General features: G+C 54.2%; 1 protein-coding gene across 4 annotated transcripts; it reads left to right on the top strand.

Annotated features, from left to right (window-relative positions):
• Nucleotides 1-931: 931 nt before the first annotated feature.
• Nucleotides 932-16,467, top strand: ECI1 (enoyl-CoA delta isomerase 1). 4 transcript variants are annotated; one of them, XM_005590966.4, is made up of 7 exons: nt 932-1,025; nt 1,291-1,404; nt 9,907-10,034; nt 12,312-12,458; nt 13,420-13,541; nt 13,634-13,812; nt 16,217-16,467. In XM_005590966.4, exons 3-7 carry the CDS (start codon nt 9,918-9,920, stop codon nt 16,381-16,383), a joined length of 732 nt encoding a protein of 243 aa, XP_005591023.1. In that variant the 5' UTR covers nt 932-1,025; nt 1,291-1,404; nt 9,907-9,917; the 3' UTR covers nt 16,384-16,467. The 4 variants fall into 4 exon arrangements, with proteins under 4 accessions (XP_005591023.1, XP_073884712.1, XP_005591021.3 ...); XM_005590964.4 differs by lacking the exon at nt 932-1,025 and adding an exon at nt 1,133-1,198; XM_074028611.1 differs by lacking the exon at nt 9,907-10,034.
• The last annotated feature ends 620 nt before the right edge of the window (nt 16,468-17,087 follow it).

Below are 17,087 nucleotides of genomic sequence, written 5' to 3'. Positions count from 1 at the left end.
CCCCAGCCTCCTGAGTAGCTGGAATTACAGGCACCACCCACCACGCCCAGCTAATTTTTTGTATTTCTAGTAGAGATGGGGTTTCACCACGTTGGCCTGGCTGGTCTTGAACCCCTGATCTCATGATTTGCCCACCTTGGCCCCCCCAAAGTGCTGGGATTTCAGGCATGAGCCACCGCACCCGGCCGCAGCAGCTAATTTTTAAAAAAATTTTTGTAGCAACAGGGTGTTGCTATGTTGCCCAGCTGGTCTTCAGTCACGGCTTACAGGTGTGTGTTGCCATGCCAGGCTTGCTTCCTCCATTAAGTGGCCATTTTTCCACCTCAAAAATTGGTTTGGGACACAAGGAAGAATTGGAAATGCTTAAGATGAGAACAGAAGTTGAGACCACCCAAAACTGCTGGGACCTTACTGCCCAGTGCTCCCAGTGGTCGGACCAAGACCCCACAGCAGACAGTACAAAGGCCCACTCCCCAGCTCCCGCTTATGGCCCAGTGGGAACAGACTGTATTCTTATCCTTTGGCATTTCTCTACAAATAAAAATTTAAGAGGTGCCACTGCGGTCCGGCCTTTGTGCACTTGGCCTCGTGCTGAGCAAGGCGTGTGGCCTGTTCTTACCGCCGGGTTCTGCTGCCCCCACCCCCACTTCGGTGACTAAACCTGCACCTCTGATCCTGTTCCCAAAGGGGCAGGAGGCTGGGCTCACTCCAGGCAGCCCCTGGCCTCCCTCACGGACCCCCTGTGTGGGGCTAATTGCTTTGATCGCCTTTCCAGCACCAGTGCTGCAGTAGCTGAGCCTGGCCTAGAGCTCGCGGTCACGAACAACGGCAGCCTCCTGCCTACGTGTCCCGCGCCGTAGAAGAGCCTGCCCTGGCGCTGCGCTGGTCGTGGCTGCGTCAGCAGTGGGCCCGCACCTCCTTGCGTCTCCCTGTAGGCCAGCCCTGCCCCAGATCTAGGTGCCTGCCCCTGAAGCGCGCGGCTGCCCGTGATGAACCCGGCGGGCGGTGGGCGGCTGCTTCGGCCGGTAGGTGGAGGCGTTGACCGGCCTCTGGGAACGGGGCGGGGCCTGCTCCTGAGGGAGGACTCCGCCCCCTCCCCAGGAGACAAGTTACCCCGCGACCTTCACCAGGCGCGTTCTGGTCAAGATGGCGCTGGCGGCTGCTGTGCGAGTCCCGGCGAGCGTTTTGCTCCGCGCGGGTGCGAGACCCGGGGCGGGCAGGGGTCGGGGCCGGGGCCGGGGCAGGGGTCGGGACTGGGAACTAACGGGCTCCTCCGCGCTGCCTTCGCAGGGGCCCGGCTCCCGGGCGTGGCCCTCGGACTGACAGAGCGGGTGGACGGCTGGGGAGACGGCGCGCGGCGCTTCGGGAGCCAGCGGGTGTTGGTGGAGCCGGACGCGGGCGCAGGTGAGCGGGCGGCACTGAGGGCGGGCGGGCGTGGGGCCCGGACCCGCGGGGGTCCGCGCTTGCGGGGCGCTGTCGGAGAACCACGTCTGTCGACACTCAGTTTCTGTTTAGAACCCAAGGTTCGAAACAGAACCTTGCTTCTCTACCTGGATTCGTTCGTCATGAGACAAAAGTTTCTAGTTTTAAAGTTGTAGGGGGCCGGGCGCGGTGGCTCACGCCTGTAATCCCAGCACTTTGAGAGGCTGAGGCGGGCGGATCACCTGAGGTCAGGAGTTCGAGATCAGCCTGGCCAACATGATGAAACCCCATCTCTACTAAAAAATACAAAAGAAAAAATTAGCTGGGTGTGGTGGTGCCTACCTGTAATCCCAGCTGCCTGGGAGGCTGAGACAGAAGAATCGCTGGAACCTGGGAGGTGGAGGCTGTAGTGAGCCGAGATTGTGCCTCTGCACACCAGCTTGGGCCACAGAGCAAGACTCCGTCTCAAAATAAATAAATGAATAAATAAATAAATAGACAGAGATATGAGCTGTTATATAAGTTATTCAGTTGGAAGTGGAAAAGAATATTTTGGAATAAAATGATGTTTGTTAACACTCCCGTGTGGCACAGAATCTCGTACCCACCCTCCCGTCAGAACCCTTGGTAAAACCCACTGGAAAGGATAGAAAAAGTACTTTTGGAAGAGAAGCCTACGCGCTCCCTCCAGACAGGAGGCCGAGCTGAGGGCACCAAGAGGGCACAGCCCAGGCGCCAGCAGTTCCTCATCCAGGACATGCTGACCCGGACCTCCCCGTGCAGGCCTCAGTCCCTGCTGTGGCTCCTGAGAGGAGGCCCTCCCCCTCCGCAAGTAGGTCACAGCCCCTACCCTCCCCAACACCCCAGACTCAGGGCTGTGCCCACACTGCACAGCTTCAGGACACCTGGCTCCAGGTGCCTCTTTTTGGTTCCGTTCTCTCTGTCTGGGCTCCTTCTACAAACTGAGAGGGACAAACTAAGACCAACAACAAACTGAGTTTCGTTTCTTTTTTTTTTTTTTGGAGCTGTAGTCTTCCTCTGTCGCCAGACTGGAGTGCAGTGGCACAATCTCGGCTCACTGCAACCTGTGCCTCCTGGGTTCAAGCGATTCTCCCTCCTTAGCCTCCCAAGTAGCTCCCATTACCAGGGCTCACCACCACGCCCACTAATTTTTGTAAAAACTAAGTTTCTGAAGGGATCATTTCTGTAGCATATTTGAATGTATCTCAACAAAATGCAAAAAAAAATTATTGATCTATTTTTTTTTTAAGACAGTGTCTCTGTCGCTGAGGCTGGAGTGCAATGGCGCGGTCCTGGCTCACTGCAATCTCAGTCAGGCCTGGCTTTCTGACCCCAGACTGTACTTTGTCTTTTTGTCTACCTTTTTTTTTTTTTTTTTTTGAGACGGAGTCTCTCTCTGTCACCCAGGCTGGAGTGCAGTGGCCGGATCTCAGCTCACTGCAAGCTCCGCCTCCCGGGTTCCCGCCATTCTCCTGCCTCAGCCTCCGGAGTAGCTGGGACTACAGGCGCTGCCACCTCGCCCGGCTAGTTTTTTGTATTTTTTAGTAGAGACGGGGTTTCACCGGGTTCGCCAGGATGGTCTCGATCTCCTGACCTTGTGATCCACCCGTCTCGGCCTCCCAAAGTGCTGGGATTACAGGTTTGAGCCACCGCGCCCGGCCCTTTTTTTTTTTTTTTGAGACAGAGTCTCACTTTGTCGCCCAGGCTGGAGTGCAGTGGCACAATATCTGCTCACTGCAAGCTCCGCCTCCCGGGTTCACACCATTCTCCTGCCTCAGCCTCCCAAGTAGCTGGGACTACAGGTGCCCAGGTAATTTTTTTTGTATTTTTAGTAGAGACGGGGTTTCACCGTGTTAGCCAGGATGGTCTCGATCTCCTGACCTCATGATCCGCCTGCCTCTGCCTCCCAAAGTGCTGGGATTACAGGGGTGAGCCACCGCGCCCAGCTTACTTTGTCTTTTTATATGGTGAAGCGGGGAGGCACTTGGGTAAAAAATTGTCATTGCACCAACACTTTTCCTTTTTTACTGGAGGTAATGTGTGTGTGTGTTTGTGTGTGTATGTGTACAGAAAAATGTTTATACCTGGCTGGGCACGGTGGCTCAAGCCTGTAATCCCAGCACTTTGGGAGGCTGAGACAGGCGGATCACGAGGTCAGGAGATCGAGACCATCCTGGCTAACCCGGTGAAACCCCGTCTCTACTAAAACATACAAAAAAAATACCCGGGCGAGTTGGCGGGCACCTGTAGTCCCAGCTACTCGGGAGGCTGAGGCAGGAGAATGACGTAAACCCGGGAGGCGGAGCTTGCAGTGAGCTGAGATCTGGCCACTGCACTCCAGCCTGGGCGACAGAGCGAGACTCCGTCTCAAAAAAAAAAAAAAAAAAACCCAAAAACAAAAAATGTTTATACCTAACATTTATCATTCTAGCCATTTTGCTCAGTACAACCCAGTAGCAGTAAGTACATTCACAATGTTGTGTAGTCCACGCTATCCATTCCAATACCTTAAGATACGTGTTTTTGAGGTCGGGCCCAGTGACTCACGCCTGTAATCCCAGCACTTTGGGAGGCTGAGGCGGACGGATCACGAGGTCAGGAGATCGAGACCATCCTGGCTAACAAGGTGAAACCCCATCTCTACTAAAAATACAAAAAATTAGCTGGGCGTGGTGGTGGGCACCTGTAGTCCCTGCTACTCAGGAGGCTGAGGCAGGAGAATGGCGTGAACCCGGGGGTGGAGCTTGCAGTGAGCCAAGATCATACCACTGCACTCCAGCCTGGGCAACAGAGCGAGACTCCATCTCAAAAAAATATATGTGTGTGTGTTTTTGACCAGGCGCCATGGCTCATGCCTATAATCCCAGCACTTTGAGAGGCCAACACAGGAGGATCAGTTGAGCCCAGAAGTTTGAGACCAGCCTGGACAACATAGCGAGACTCCATCTCTACAAAAAATTTTGAAATTAGCCATGTGCGGCACTATATGCTACTGGGTAGGCTGAGGCAGATCACTCGAGACCAGGAGGTCGGGGATGGAATGAGCTATGATTGTACCACTGGACTCCAGTCTGGGCAACAGAGCAAGACTCTGGCTCAAAAAAAAAAATAAATAAGGAATATTTAGTACCCACCCTATGCCTGGAATGTAGCCACTTCCCACGTGATGTCTAAGCTCTTCCAAAGTCTCCTTGTTTTGTTTTGTTTTTGTTTGTTTGTTTGAGGCAGAGTCTCGCTCTGTCCCCCAACCTGGAGTGCAGTGGCCCAATCTCGGCTCACTGCAAGCTCCGCCTCCCGGGTTCACGCCATTCCCCCGCCTCAGCCTCCCAAGTAGCTGGGACTACAGGCGCCCATTACCACGCCCGGCTAATTTTTTTTTGTATTTTTAGTAGAGACGGGGTTTCACCGTGTCAGCCAGGATGGTCTCGATCTCCTGACCTTGTGATCCGCCCACCTCGGTGTCCCAAAGTGCTGGGATTACAGTTGTGAGCCACCGTGCCCGGCCTCTCCTTGGTTATCTTATGCTCATCTCTGGTCTCTTTACCTTTCCCCCCAGTGTCCTTGTTACCAGAACACCAGCTTGGTCTAAATCCGTGCTGCTCACCACACACATAGCTAATGATTGAGGCCAGGCGCAGTGACTCATGCCTGTAATCCCATCACTTTTGGGGAGGCCTAGGTGGGCGGATCATTTGAGGTCAGAAGCTCAAGGCCAGCCTGGCCAACATAGTGAAACCCCATCTACTAAAAATACAAAAGATAGCCAGGCATGGTAACACACGCCTGTAATCCCAGCTCTTCGGGAGGCTGAGGCAGGAGAATTGCTTGAACCCGGGAGGCAGAGGTTGCAGTGAGCGGAGATCGCTCCACTGCACTCCATCCTGGGTGACAAAGCGAGACTCCATCTCAAAAAAATAAAATAGGATGGGCGTGGTGTAATCCCAACATTTTGGGAGGCTAAGGCAGGCAGATCACCTGAGGTCAGGAGTTCAAGATCAGCCTGGCCAACATGACGAAACGCCATCTCTACTAAAAATACAAAAATTAGTCTGGCATGGTGGCAGGCGCCTATAATACCGGCTACTTGGGAGGTTGAGCCAGGAGAATCCCTTGAACCCAGGAGGCAGAGGTTGCAGTGAGCTGATAGCACTCCACTGCACTCCATCCTGGGCAACAGAGTGAGACTCCATCTCCAAAAAATAAAAATAAAAAATACATAAATAGGCCGGGCGCGGTGGCTCAAGCCTGTAATCTCAGCACTTTGGGAGGCCGAGGCAGGTGGATCATGGGGTCAGGAGATCAAGACCATCCTGGCTAACATTTTAATAGAGTCGGTGAAACCCCGACTCTACTAAAAATACAAAAAAAATTAGCCGGGCGTGGTGGTGAGCACCTGTAGTCCCAGCTGCTTTGGGAGGCTGAGGCAGAAGAATGGTATGAACCCAGGAGGCAGAGCTTGCAGTGAGCCGAGATCGCACCACTGCGCTCCAGTCTGGGTGACACAGCAAGACTCTGTCTGAAAAAATAAATAATAAAAATGTAAAAAAACATAAATAAATAGTAATGACCACATGGATGAGCTTTGAACACATGATGCTCAGTGGAAAAAGTCGGCCACAAAGCCCACATACTGTGGTATCCTGGTCATATGGAATGGCCGGAGCAGGCAGAACCGTAGACACAGAACGCAGATTGGCGGCTGCCAGGGGTTGGGGGTGGGATGGGGAGCAACTGCTAATGGGGACAGGGATTCTTTTTGGGGACAATGAAAAGATTCTGGAACTAGGCAGTGGCGATTGTTGCACAACACGGTCAGTGTACTGAATTGTATAAGTGCCTGACTTGTTCACTTAAAAATGGCTAATTTAGGCTGGGTACAGTGGCTTATGCCTATAATCCCAACACTTTGGGAGGCCGATGCAGGAGGATCACCTGAAGTCAGGAGTTCGTGACCAGCCTGGCCAACCTGGTGAAACCCCTTCTCTACTAAAAATGCAAAAATTAGCCGGGCATGGTGGTGTGTGCCTGTAATCCCAGCTTCTCGGGAGGCTAAGGCAGAACAATGACTTGCACCCAGGAGGCAGAGGCTGCAGTGAGCCGAGATCGCACTGCTGCACTCTAGCCTGGGTGACAGAGCGAGACTCTGTCTCAAAAAAAATAAAGATAGAAAATGATTAATTTGGGCACAGTGGCTCACGCCTGTAATCCCAGCACTTTGGGAGGCAGAGGTGGGTGAATCACGAGGTCAAGAGATCAAGACCATCCTGGCCAACCAACATGGTGAAACCCCATCTCTACTAAAAATACAAAAATTTGGCCGGGCGTGGTGGCTCACGCCTGTAATCCCAGCACTTTGGGAGGCCGAGGTGGGCGGATCACAAGGTCAGGAGATCGAGACCATGGTGAAACCCCGTCTCTACTAAAAATAGAAAAAATTAGCCGGGCGCAGGGGCGGGCGCCTGTAGTCCCAGCTACTCGGGAGGCTGAGGCAGGAGAATGGCGTGAACCCGGGAGGCGGAGCTTGCAGTGAGCCGAGATTGCACCACTGCACTCCAGCCTGGGCGACAGAGCAAGACTCCGTCTCAAAAAAAAAAAAAAAACAAAAACAAAAATTAGCTGGGTGTAGTGGTGCACGCCTGTAGTCCTAGCTACTCCAGAGGCTAAGGCAGGAGAATCACTTGAACCCAGGAAGTGGAGGTTGCAGTGAGCTGAGATTGTATCACTGCACTCCAGCCTTGACGACAGAGTGAGACTGTCTCAAAAAAAATAATAGCCGGGCGCGGTGGCTCAAGCCTGTAATCCCAGCACTTTGGGAGGCCAAGACGGGCGGATCACGACGTCAGGAGATGGAGACCATCCTGGCTAACACGGTGAAACCCCGTCTCTACTAAAAAATACAAAAAACTAGCCGGGCGAAGTGGCGGGCGCCTGTAGTCCCAGCTACTTGGGAGGCTGAGGCAGGAGAATGGCGTGAACCCGGGAGGCGGAGCTTGCAGTGAGCTGAGATCCAGCCACTGCACTCCAGCCTGGGCGACAGAGCATGACTCCGTCTCAAAAAAAAAATAATAATAATATAATAATAATAAAGAGGCTGGGCACAGAGGCCTACGCCTGTAATCCCAGTGCTTTGGGAGGCCGAGGCAGGCGGATCACAAGGTCAGGAGAACGAGACCATCCTGGCTAACACGGTCTCTACTAAAAAGACAAAAAATTTAGCTGAGCTTGGTGGCGGGCGCCTGTAGTCCCAGCTACTGGGGAGGCTGAGGCAGGAGAATGGCGTGAACACGGGAGGCGGAGCTTACAGCGAGCCAAGATCACACCACTGCACTCCAGTCTGGGCGACAGATTGAGACTCCGTCTCAAAAAAAAAATGAAGGAAAGAAAGAGAAAGAAAATGGTTAATTTTATGTTTTTTTTTTTTTTTTTTTTTTTTTTTTGAGACGGAGTCTCGCTCTGTCGCCCAGGCTGGAGTGCAGTGGCCAGATCTCAGCTCACTGCAAGCTCCGCCTCCCGGGTTTACGGCATTCTCCTGCCTCAGCCTCCCGAGTAGCTGGGACAACAGGCGCCCGCCACCTCGCCCGGCTAGTTTTTTGTATTTTTTTTTTAGTAGAGACGGGGTTTCACCATGTTAGCCAGGATGGTCTCGATCTCCTGACCTCGTGATCCACCGGTCTCGGCCTCCCAAAGTGCTGGGATTACAGGCTTGAGCCACCGCGCCCGGCCGAAAATGGTTAATTTTAAAAGCATGCAGTGTGGGGCCGGGCGCGGTGGCTCAAGCCTATAATCCCAGCACTTTGGGAGGCCGAGATGGGTGGATCACAAGGTCAGGAGATGGAGACCATCCTGGCTAACATGGTGAAACCCCGTCTCTACTAAAAAAAATACAAAAAACTAGCCGGGCGAGGTGGCGGGCACCTGTAGTCCCAGCTGCTCGGGAGGCTGAGGCCAGAGAATGGCGTAAACCCGGGAGGCGGAGCTTGCAGTGAGCTGAGATCCGGCCACTGCACTCCAGCCTGGGCGATTGAGCGAGACTCCGTCTCAAAAAAAAAAAAGCATGCAGTTTATATAGAATAAATGAAATTGTTAATTTATGTTATATCAATCTTACTTCAATTTAAAAAACCATAGGCTCACTCCTGTACTCTAGCACTTTGGGAGCCTGAGGCAGAAGGACCAGTTGAACTCAGGAGTTCAAGACCAGCCTGGGCAACAAAATGAGACCTTGTCTGTACTAAAAAATCAAAAAAATTAACTGGGCATGGTGGCCCGTGTCTGTAATCTCAGCTACTCAGCAGGCTGAGTTGGGAGGATCGCTGGAGTGCAGGAGGTCAAAGCTGCAATGAGCGGAGATCATACCCCTGCACTCCAGCCTGGGTGACAGAGTGAGACTCTGTCTCAAAAATAATAATAATTAATAAAAAATAACCCCCAGGCCGAGCACTGTGGCTCACGCCTGTAATCCTGGCACTTTGGGAGGCCGAGGCGAGTGGATCACCTGCAGTCGGGAGTTCAAGACCAGCCTGACCAACATGGAGAAACCCCATTTCTTTTTTTTTTTTTTTTTTTTTTTTGAGACGGAGTCTCGCTCTGTCGCCCAGGCTGGAGTGCAGTGGCCGGATCTCAGCTCACTGCAAGCTCCGCCTCCCGGGTTCACGCCATTCTCCGGCCTCAGCCTCCCGAGTAGCTGGGACTACAGGCGCCCGCCACCTCGCCCGGCTAGTTTTTTGTATTTCTTAATAGAGACGGGGTTTCACCGTGTTAGCCAGGATGGTTTCGATCTGCTGACCTCGTGATCCGCCCGTCTCGGCCTCCCAAAGTGCTGGGATTACAGGCTTGAGCCACCGCGCCCGGCCGAGAAACCCCATTTCTACTAAAAATACAAAATTAGCTGGGTGTAGTGGCACGCACCTGTAATCCCAGCTACTCAGGAGGCTGAGGCAGTCAAATTGCTTGAACCCAGGAGGCGGAGGCTGCGGTGAGCCAAGATCACGCCATTGCACTCCAACCAGAGCAACAAGAGCAAACTCCATCTCAAAAAAAAAAATAGGACCAGGCACGGTAGCTTACACCTGTAATCCCAACACTTTGGGAGGCCGAGGTGGGCGGATCACAAGGTCAGGAGATCGAGACCATCCTGGCTAACACGGTGAAACCCTGTCTCTACTAAAAATACAAAAGAATTAGCAGGGCGTGGTGGCAGGCGCCTGTAGTCCCAGCTACTCGGGAGGCTGAGGCAGGAGAATGGCATGAACTCTGGAGGCAGAGCTTGCAGTGAGCTGAGATCGTGCTACTGCACTCCAGCCTGGGCGACAGAGCGAGACTCTGTCTCCAAATAAATAAATAAATAAATAAACAAAACCCCCCAAATGCACAGCTATCATGGCTTGGTTGAGGATGCAAGCTCGTCAGAGTGCTTTTCCAGTGCCAGGTGTGAGCTTTCTCTTTTTTCATTTTTTAAATTAGGGGTGGCTGTGATGAAATTGAAGAACCCCCCAGTGAACACCCTGAGTCTGGAGTTTCTGACGGAGCTGGTTATCTGCCTGGAGAAGCTAGAGAATGACAAGAGCTTCCGCGGTGTTGTCCTGACCTCCGTAGGTGTCAGTTCAGCTCCCTACCCCAGCCCGAGTTCTCTGATGGGAGCATAGGCCTGTTGCACATGGGAAGAGGCGGAGCCTGCCGACGGGTGGTGCAGGCCAGCCAGCAGCCCCACCACCCTGGACTCCAGGTGCCTCCAGGGGAGGCTTCCAGGAGCACAGTCTGGGTATGCCCCAGCAGGGACCCACACTGTCACGGGCCTCAAGCAGATCATTCCCAAAGGTGAAGGTGGACCAGTCTGGGAGATAACCTTCCCAGGAGATGGCTTTCCCAAGAGACAGCCTTCCTGGGATACGTCCTTCCCGGTAGACAGAATTCCCGGGAGACACCCTTCCTGGCCTGGGCCGTCATCCAGGCGGACACTGGGGAGAGCTGTGGGCAGCGAGTGAGGGAGAGCCATGCATCTATGGGGTCACCTTGGACCCTAAGCACACCTGGTGGTGGCTTCCTAGGGTACTCCCTGCTAGGATCACTTGGGTGCCCTGAGCCAGTCCTGCAAACAATGCTCGTGTTCTCTGATCCTCTGTGGGCCAGTCTTCGGGGCAAGTTCTCAGAGGGTGAACCTCTTTGGTCTGACTTCTTGTGCAGGGGACTCTAAGTGTTGCTTGAGTGCTGGCGAACGCTAGGCGTGGCATCTGTGGGAACGGTGTCATTACCAGGGTCGCGGAGGGGCAATAAGTAGTGTCAGGCCCAGGAGGGTGGGACCCCTGAGGGAAGGTGGGCCATGGCCGAGGTGACGAGGGTGAGGGGTCCTCGGAGGCTGGGGTCCCCAGCTTTACAGGGCCTGGCCTAGAACTCCTGACCTCAAGTGATCCGCCCACCTTGGCCTCCCAAAGTGCTGGCCATGTCCAGCCTTATATATTTATTGAGACAGAATCTCTCTCTGTTGCCCAAGCTGGAGTACAGTGATGTGATCTTGGCTTACTACAACCTCTGCCTCCTGGGTTCAAGCGGTTCTTGAATCTTGAAAATTTTAAAAATTTTTGGTAGAGACAGTGTCTTTGTTGCCCATTTTGGTCTTGAACTCCTGGGCTCAAGCAGCCCTCCCACCTCAACTTCCTGATGTGCTAGGATTACAGGTGTGAGCCATTGCACCTGGCTAATTTTTTTGCTTAATTTTTACTTTTTTGTACAGATGGGGTCTTGCTGTGTTGCCCAGGCTGGTCTTGAACTCCTGGCCTCAAGCAGTCCTCCCATCTTGGCCTCCCAAAGGTCTGGGATTACAGGCATGAGCTACCACGCCGGGCCTGGGTCTTGAGTAATGGAAGTAGAACGCGTTTTGTAGAAACAGAGGACCGGCTGCCCATTCTGTGCGGCAGCAGCTCACGTCTGTTTGGGAACAGTGGAGCTGCGTTGCACACCCATACCGCTCCTGGCTTTTTCACATGACCTGAGGATGTGGAGGCCATCCCATCTGTCCCGGCCCCCTCCTCCTCACACACATTAGGTGGTTGTCGTCCTTTCTGTGGACAGTGTGGGGTAAACATCTGCCCAGCTCTGCTTGTGTGAATCAGGGTGAGCTGGGTTTGGCTGCAGGAACAAGTTCACCCACAGCCTTGGGATCCGGCCCTCGGGAGGAAAACGTGACGTGTGGTGCAGCGGGGAAAGCACCTTTGTTGTTTGCTCAGGGGGCTGTGACCGTGCAGGGGCCCCAGGGTGGGTTTTCCACTCCTCCCCGAGCCCGCCTCCCTGGCCAGCAACCCTGACTGGGCGTCTGAGGCCCCCGTGCTGGCACCCGCTACTCTAGCCATGGGAGGGTCCCTTCCACCTGTGCTCACCCCTCACCCGCCCTTGGTAGCTCCTGAGAAACCCACACTTTCCAGATCCTTCTCCCACCCTAGCACTTCTGGTCCACACGGCGGTCCGTGGCTTGCTTGGCCCTTTGCGGGTGAATGATTCAGAACATGCACCTCCTCTGAACTCTCAGGAGTCTTTACCGCACCTCTGGGTTCCTCTGCCCGAGCCGGGCGTGCGGAGCCAGAGGGCCGGCGCTCTGATGTCCCTGGGAGGTGCCTGGCCCTGCCTGTCCTCTCCTATCCAGTTTGAAGCGGGAAAGGGAAGAATGTTCTGGAAAGTACAGGGAAGCCGGGTCCAGGAGAAGCCTAGGCTGAGTCCCTGGAGCACCTAGTCCTGGCTCCATGGGGGCAGCACCCACACCCTGAGTATGACCTGGCCCTGCTGTGCCTTGGGCACTTGGGCTCCTTAGTCTTCCTGCTGTGATGCCAGCTGGGAGGTGGACTCTGATGGGTGCATGGCCCTGGTGCCCCCTGCAGGACTGCCCGGGTGTCTTCTCGGCCGGCCTGGACCTGACAGAGATGTGTGGGAAGAGCCCCGCCCACTATGCTGAGTACTGGAAGGCCGTGCAGGAGCTGTGGCTGCAGTTCTACCAGTCCAACCTGGTGCTGGTCTCCGCCATCAATGTGAGTGTCCCCACTCCCAGGTGGCCTCGCTGGCTCTTCTGGGCCAGCCCCGGGGGGTGGGGCAGACACTGTCCTGCCCTTGGAATCTCTCACAGGGGAAGGGAATGGTTGGGGAGACCCTGAGATGTGCACAGATGAGTGCCATTGCAGACCGCATGGCGTGTTGAAAAGGTGGGCCTCAGGTGAGGGGCCTGGCCTGGGTCAGTCAGACAAGAGCCAGTGGGTAGGGACCAGGGCCTGGGGTTGATGCCAGCCTGGGTGGAAGCTGTGTGTGGTGAGTGGGTGATTGGACCCACATTTTAGAAACATTACTCCATCCCTTCCCAAGGAAGGCCGGGGAAGCTGAGGACAACGTGGGGGCTCAACCTCGGAAACCAGGTGTCCTGTGGGGTGGCTATGACAAGTTGGGTGCAGGCCGGAGCCTGGTGGAGGGGAGGGCTGGTGTGAGAGAAGCCTCAAGGGTGCATGGCCATGCAGACAGGATGGGTCCTGTGCAGGGCAGTGGGTGCCTGCAGTGACCACAGGGTGCGTGTGGGGTTCCCAGGACATTCTGGTGGCGCTAGCTGCTGGGGTGGTAATGGGGCCCCCGTGGGGCATGACAGCTCTGACTAAATGCTTATGTGGCATTTTAGCATTGAGTAAAAGCTCTGAGAGGACAAGCAACTTGCTCCCCTAACTGAACGGTTTTAAAAAGTGATTTTTCTGTTGCCTAAGAACTAATGACCCTCGGCTGAGGACGAGCCTCAGACCCTCCTTGCCGAGCACTAAGGGGCCAGTTCCTTCCCCATCCATTTCCTGGTGCGCACCCAGCCCAGCCCAGACCATTGTGGGTATGGAGCCCTGCGGGGGTTGGGGCACATCGAGGGCACATCCTTGGCATCCTTGGACCCGGCCCTCTGGAATGTGGTTGGGACCAACAGCACCTAAGAGTCTAAGAGCCCTGTCCGGCCTCTCCCTGCAGGGAGCCTGCCCTGCCGGAGGCTGCCTGATGACCCTGACCTGTGACTACCGTGTCCTGGCAGACAACCCCAGGTACTGCATAGGACTCAACGAGACTCAGCTGGGCATCGTCGCCCCTTTCTGGTAAGGCCCGGGGCTACAGCCACACTCCATTCTTGTCGTGGAGGGAACCGACCCACCTGGGGCCACGTGGTGAGCGGGTGTCTGCGTTCCAGGTTCAAAGACACCCTGGAGAACGTCATCGGGCACCGGGCAGCCGAGCGTGCGCTGCAGCTGGGGCTACTCTTCCCGCCGGCAGAGGCCCTGCAGGTGGGCATAGTGGACCAGGTGGTCCCAGAAGAGCAGGTGCAGAGCACTGCGCTGTCAGCGATAGCCCAGTGGATGACCATTCCAGGTGAGGCACAGGGTATGGCGGGAGCCTGATGATGCTGGGGAGACCAGAAGGTTCTCCACCCAAAGGTTCTATGTGGACATCGTGACTGCAGGAGACTGTTCAGAATCACAGTCATGTGGGTGTCAGGAAACTGCTGTAACAACGCAGCACAGACCAGGTGGCCCAGACCACAGAAGTTGATCTCACGGTGCTGGAGACCAGAGGTGCAAAATCAAGGTGTGGGCAGGGCTGCCCTTCCTCCCTGGGCTCCAGGGGAGGCTCCTTCCTGCTCCTGCGCACTTCTGCTGGCTCCAGGCCTCCCTGGCTTGTGGACGCCTCGCTCTAATCTCTGCCTCCATCCTTACGCGGCTTTCTCCCCTGTGTTTTTATGGGTCTCAGGTCTCTCTCTCCCTTCTCAGGACACCTGCCATGTGATTTAGGACCTACCCTAAATCCAAGATGATCCCAACTTAATTACATCTGCAGAGACTCTTTCCAAATAAGGTCACACTTCCAGGTTCCAGAGCAGTGGTTAGGAATTGGACCTATCTTTTGGGACACACTTTTCAACCTACCACAAAGACAATTGTCCACTTCATAGAAATAGAGCTGGTCATATCAGCGACGGTATACACCAGGCCCAGCAAATGCTGTCTGTAAAGGGCCAGATGGTTTGTGGGCTCTATAGGTAAGACCTTTGTAGCAGAAGGCAGCCACAGAGGAGACGTAAACTGACAGGTGTAGCTGTGTTCTGGCAAAGCTTTATGGACACTGGGCCAGGCGCAGTGGCTCACACCTGTAATCTCAGCACTTTGGGAGGCTGAGGCAGGCAGATCACTTGAGATCAGGAGTTCAAGACCAGCCTGGCCAACATGGTGAAACCCCATCTCTACTAAAAATACAAAAATGGGCCGGGCGTGGTGGCTCACGCCTGTAATCCCAGCACTTTGGGAGGCCGAGGCGGGTGGATCACAAGGTCAGGAGATCGAGGCCATCCTGGCTAACACAGTGAAACTCCGTCTCTACTAAAAATACAAAAATCAGCCGGGCGTGGTTGCAGGCGCCTGTCGTCCCAGCTACTTGGGAGGCTGAGGCAGGAGAATGGCGTGAACCCAGGAGGCGGAGCTTGCAGTGAGCCAAGATCACACCACTGCGCTCCAGCCTGGGCAACAGAGCAAGACTCCGTCTCAAAGAAAAAAATATATATACAAAAATGAACCGGGCATGGTGGCACGTGCATGTAATTATAGCTACTTGGGAGGTTGAGGCAGGAGAATCGCTTGAACTTGGGAGGCAGAGGTTGCAGTGAGCCAAGATCACGCCACTGTACTCCAGCCTGGGTGACAGAGCAAGACTCCATCTCAAAAAAAAAAAAAAAAGATTTATGGACATTGAAATTTGAGTTTCACATAATTTTCACTTGTCACAAAATACTAACCTTTTGATTTTCAACTATTCAAAAATGTAAAAACCAGCCCAGCACAGTGGCTCAGGCCTGTAATCCGAGCACTTTGAGATGCCAAGGTGGGTGGATCACCTGAGGTCAGGAGTTTGAGACCAGCCTGGCCAACATGGCGAAACCCCGTCTCTACTAAAAATACAAAAATTAGCCAGGTGTGGGGGCAGGTGCCTGTAATCCCACCTACTCGGGAAGGCGTAGGCCAGAGAAGCACTTGAACCTGGGAGGCTGAGGTTGCAGTGAGCCAAGATCATGCCACGGCACTCCAGCCTGGGCGACAGAGTGAGATTCGGTCTCAAAAAAAGTAAAAACCATTCATAGCTTCAGGGCCTTGGGAAGCCAGATTTACCAACCCTGATACAAGTAACTGAAGGCTGTTCTGCCATTTCCTGTCCTGTAAGAGAATATTCAGTGCCATGGAAAAAAAATTTTTTTCTTTTTTTTTTTTGAGGCAGAGTCTCACTCATCGCTCAGGCTGGAGTACAGTGGCGCGATCTCAGCTCACTGCAACCTCCACCTCCTGGGTTCACGCCATTCTCCTGCCTCAGCCTCCTGCACCATGGAAATATTCTTCATAATATAATTGAGTGAAAATAACACGTTAAGTGGCCAGGCACGGTGGCTCATGCCTGTAATCCCAGCACTTTGGGAGGCCGAGATGGGCAGATCACCTGAGCTCGGGAGTTCGGGACCAGCCTGGCCAACATGGGGAAACCCCATCTCTACTAAAAATACAAAATTAGCTGGGTGTGGTGGCGCACACCTGTAATCCCAGCTACTCGGGAGGCTGACACAGGAGAATCACTTGAACCCAGGAGGCAGAGGTTGCAGTGAGCCGAGATCCCACCACTGCAGCCTGGGCAACAGAGCAAGACTCCATCTCAAAAAAAATAAATAAATGTAAGTTGGGAGTCACCCCACTGCCCCTGAAAGCGGGATTTCAGTGGTAGGTCCCATTTTCTTTAGACCATGCTCGACAGCTGACGAAGGCCATGATGCGAAAGGCCACAGCCAGCCGCCTGATCACGCAGCGTGATGCGGACGTGCAGAACTTTGTCAGCTTCATCTCCAAAGACTCCATCCAGAAGTCCCTGCAGCTGTACTTAGAGAGGCTCAAAGAAAAGAAAGGCTAACGGCTGGGCTGCCACAGACTTACAGCCACGCGTGCCCCTCTGGGTTCCAGGGAGGTCTTAAACAAGGCATTTTTCAACTTAAAAGTACTGCCAGCGTTTCATTTGGCTGATTTTACATAGAAGTTCCTGTTCCTCGTAGCCCGGTGGCCCAAGGCCCAACCACACACAAACACACGTGGTGCCTGTGCCCAGCAGGCAAGGGGAGTTGAGGGCAGCCTTTTCACTTGGGATTGTGACTGGCAGGGGGCGCCATTCTGGACCTGGTGAGGTCGCCACTGAATGTCTCCGTTCCCAAGGCAGAACTGTAAATCAAGTCCCTGGTCGTCCATTCCGGCTTTGGACTGCCTGCTCTTAGGTGTGAGGCCAGGTGGTCTTGGCCCCCATGACCCACACAGGACTCCCCAGAGAAAAACTTTTTGGCCACTGCCCTTACTCATCAGGATGAAGGGAGTAGACGGTGAATCAGAGCAACTGGGGGATCCTGAGCCGGCGGGAGTGGGATCTGGAGCAGCTGTGCTGCCAGGGTTCCAAATGCCCCTTAAGAAGGATTTTGCAAGAACCAAACTCATCCAAATCCTTGAAAAAAAGGTTTTTCCTCCCATGCAATTCAGACCAAGTTCCCACACCTTGCTAAGATGTGATGTTTCAAAAACCAGAAACCTCATCGGGCCCCCGTCAGTGACCCAGTGGACCCATGGGCCTGC

The sequence above is a fragment of the Macaca fascicularis genome, chromosome 20 (assembly GCF_037993035.2).
Source record: "Macaca fascicularis isolate 582-1 chromosome 20, T2T-MFA8v1.1".
Taxonomy (NCBI): domain Eukaryota; kingdom Metazoa; phylum Chordata; class Mammalia; order Primates; family Cercopithecidae; genus Macaca; species Macaca fascicularis.
The sequence above is the reverse complement of the archived record's forward strand: the minus strand, read 5'-3'. Positions and strand labels throughout refer to the sequence as shown.

Coding starts and splice junctions, on each gene's coding strand:
- ECI1 (XM_005590964.4), top strand. CDS start 1,147: ATGGCGCTGGCGGCTGCTGTGCGAGTCCCGGCGAGCGTTTTGCTCCGC. Junction 1,405..9,906: donor GGAGCCGGACGCGGGCGCAG/GTGAGCGGGCGG, acceptor TTTTTAAATTAG/GGGTGGCTGTGATGAAATTG. Junction 13,813..16,216: donor CCAGTGGATGACCATTCCAG/GTGAGGCACAGG, acceptor CATTTTCTTTAG/ACCATGCTCGACAGCTGACG.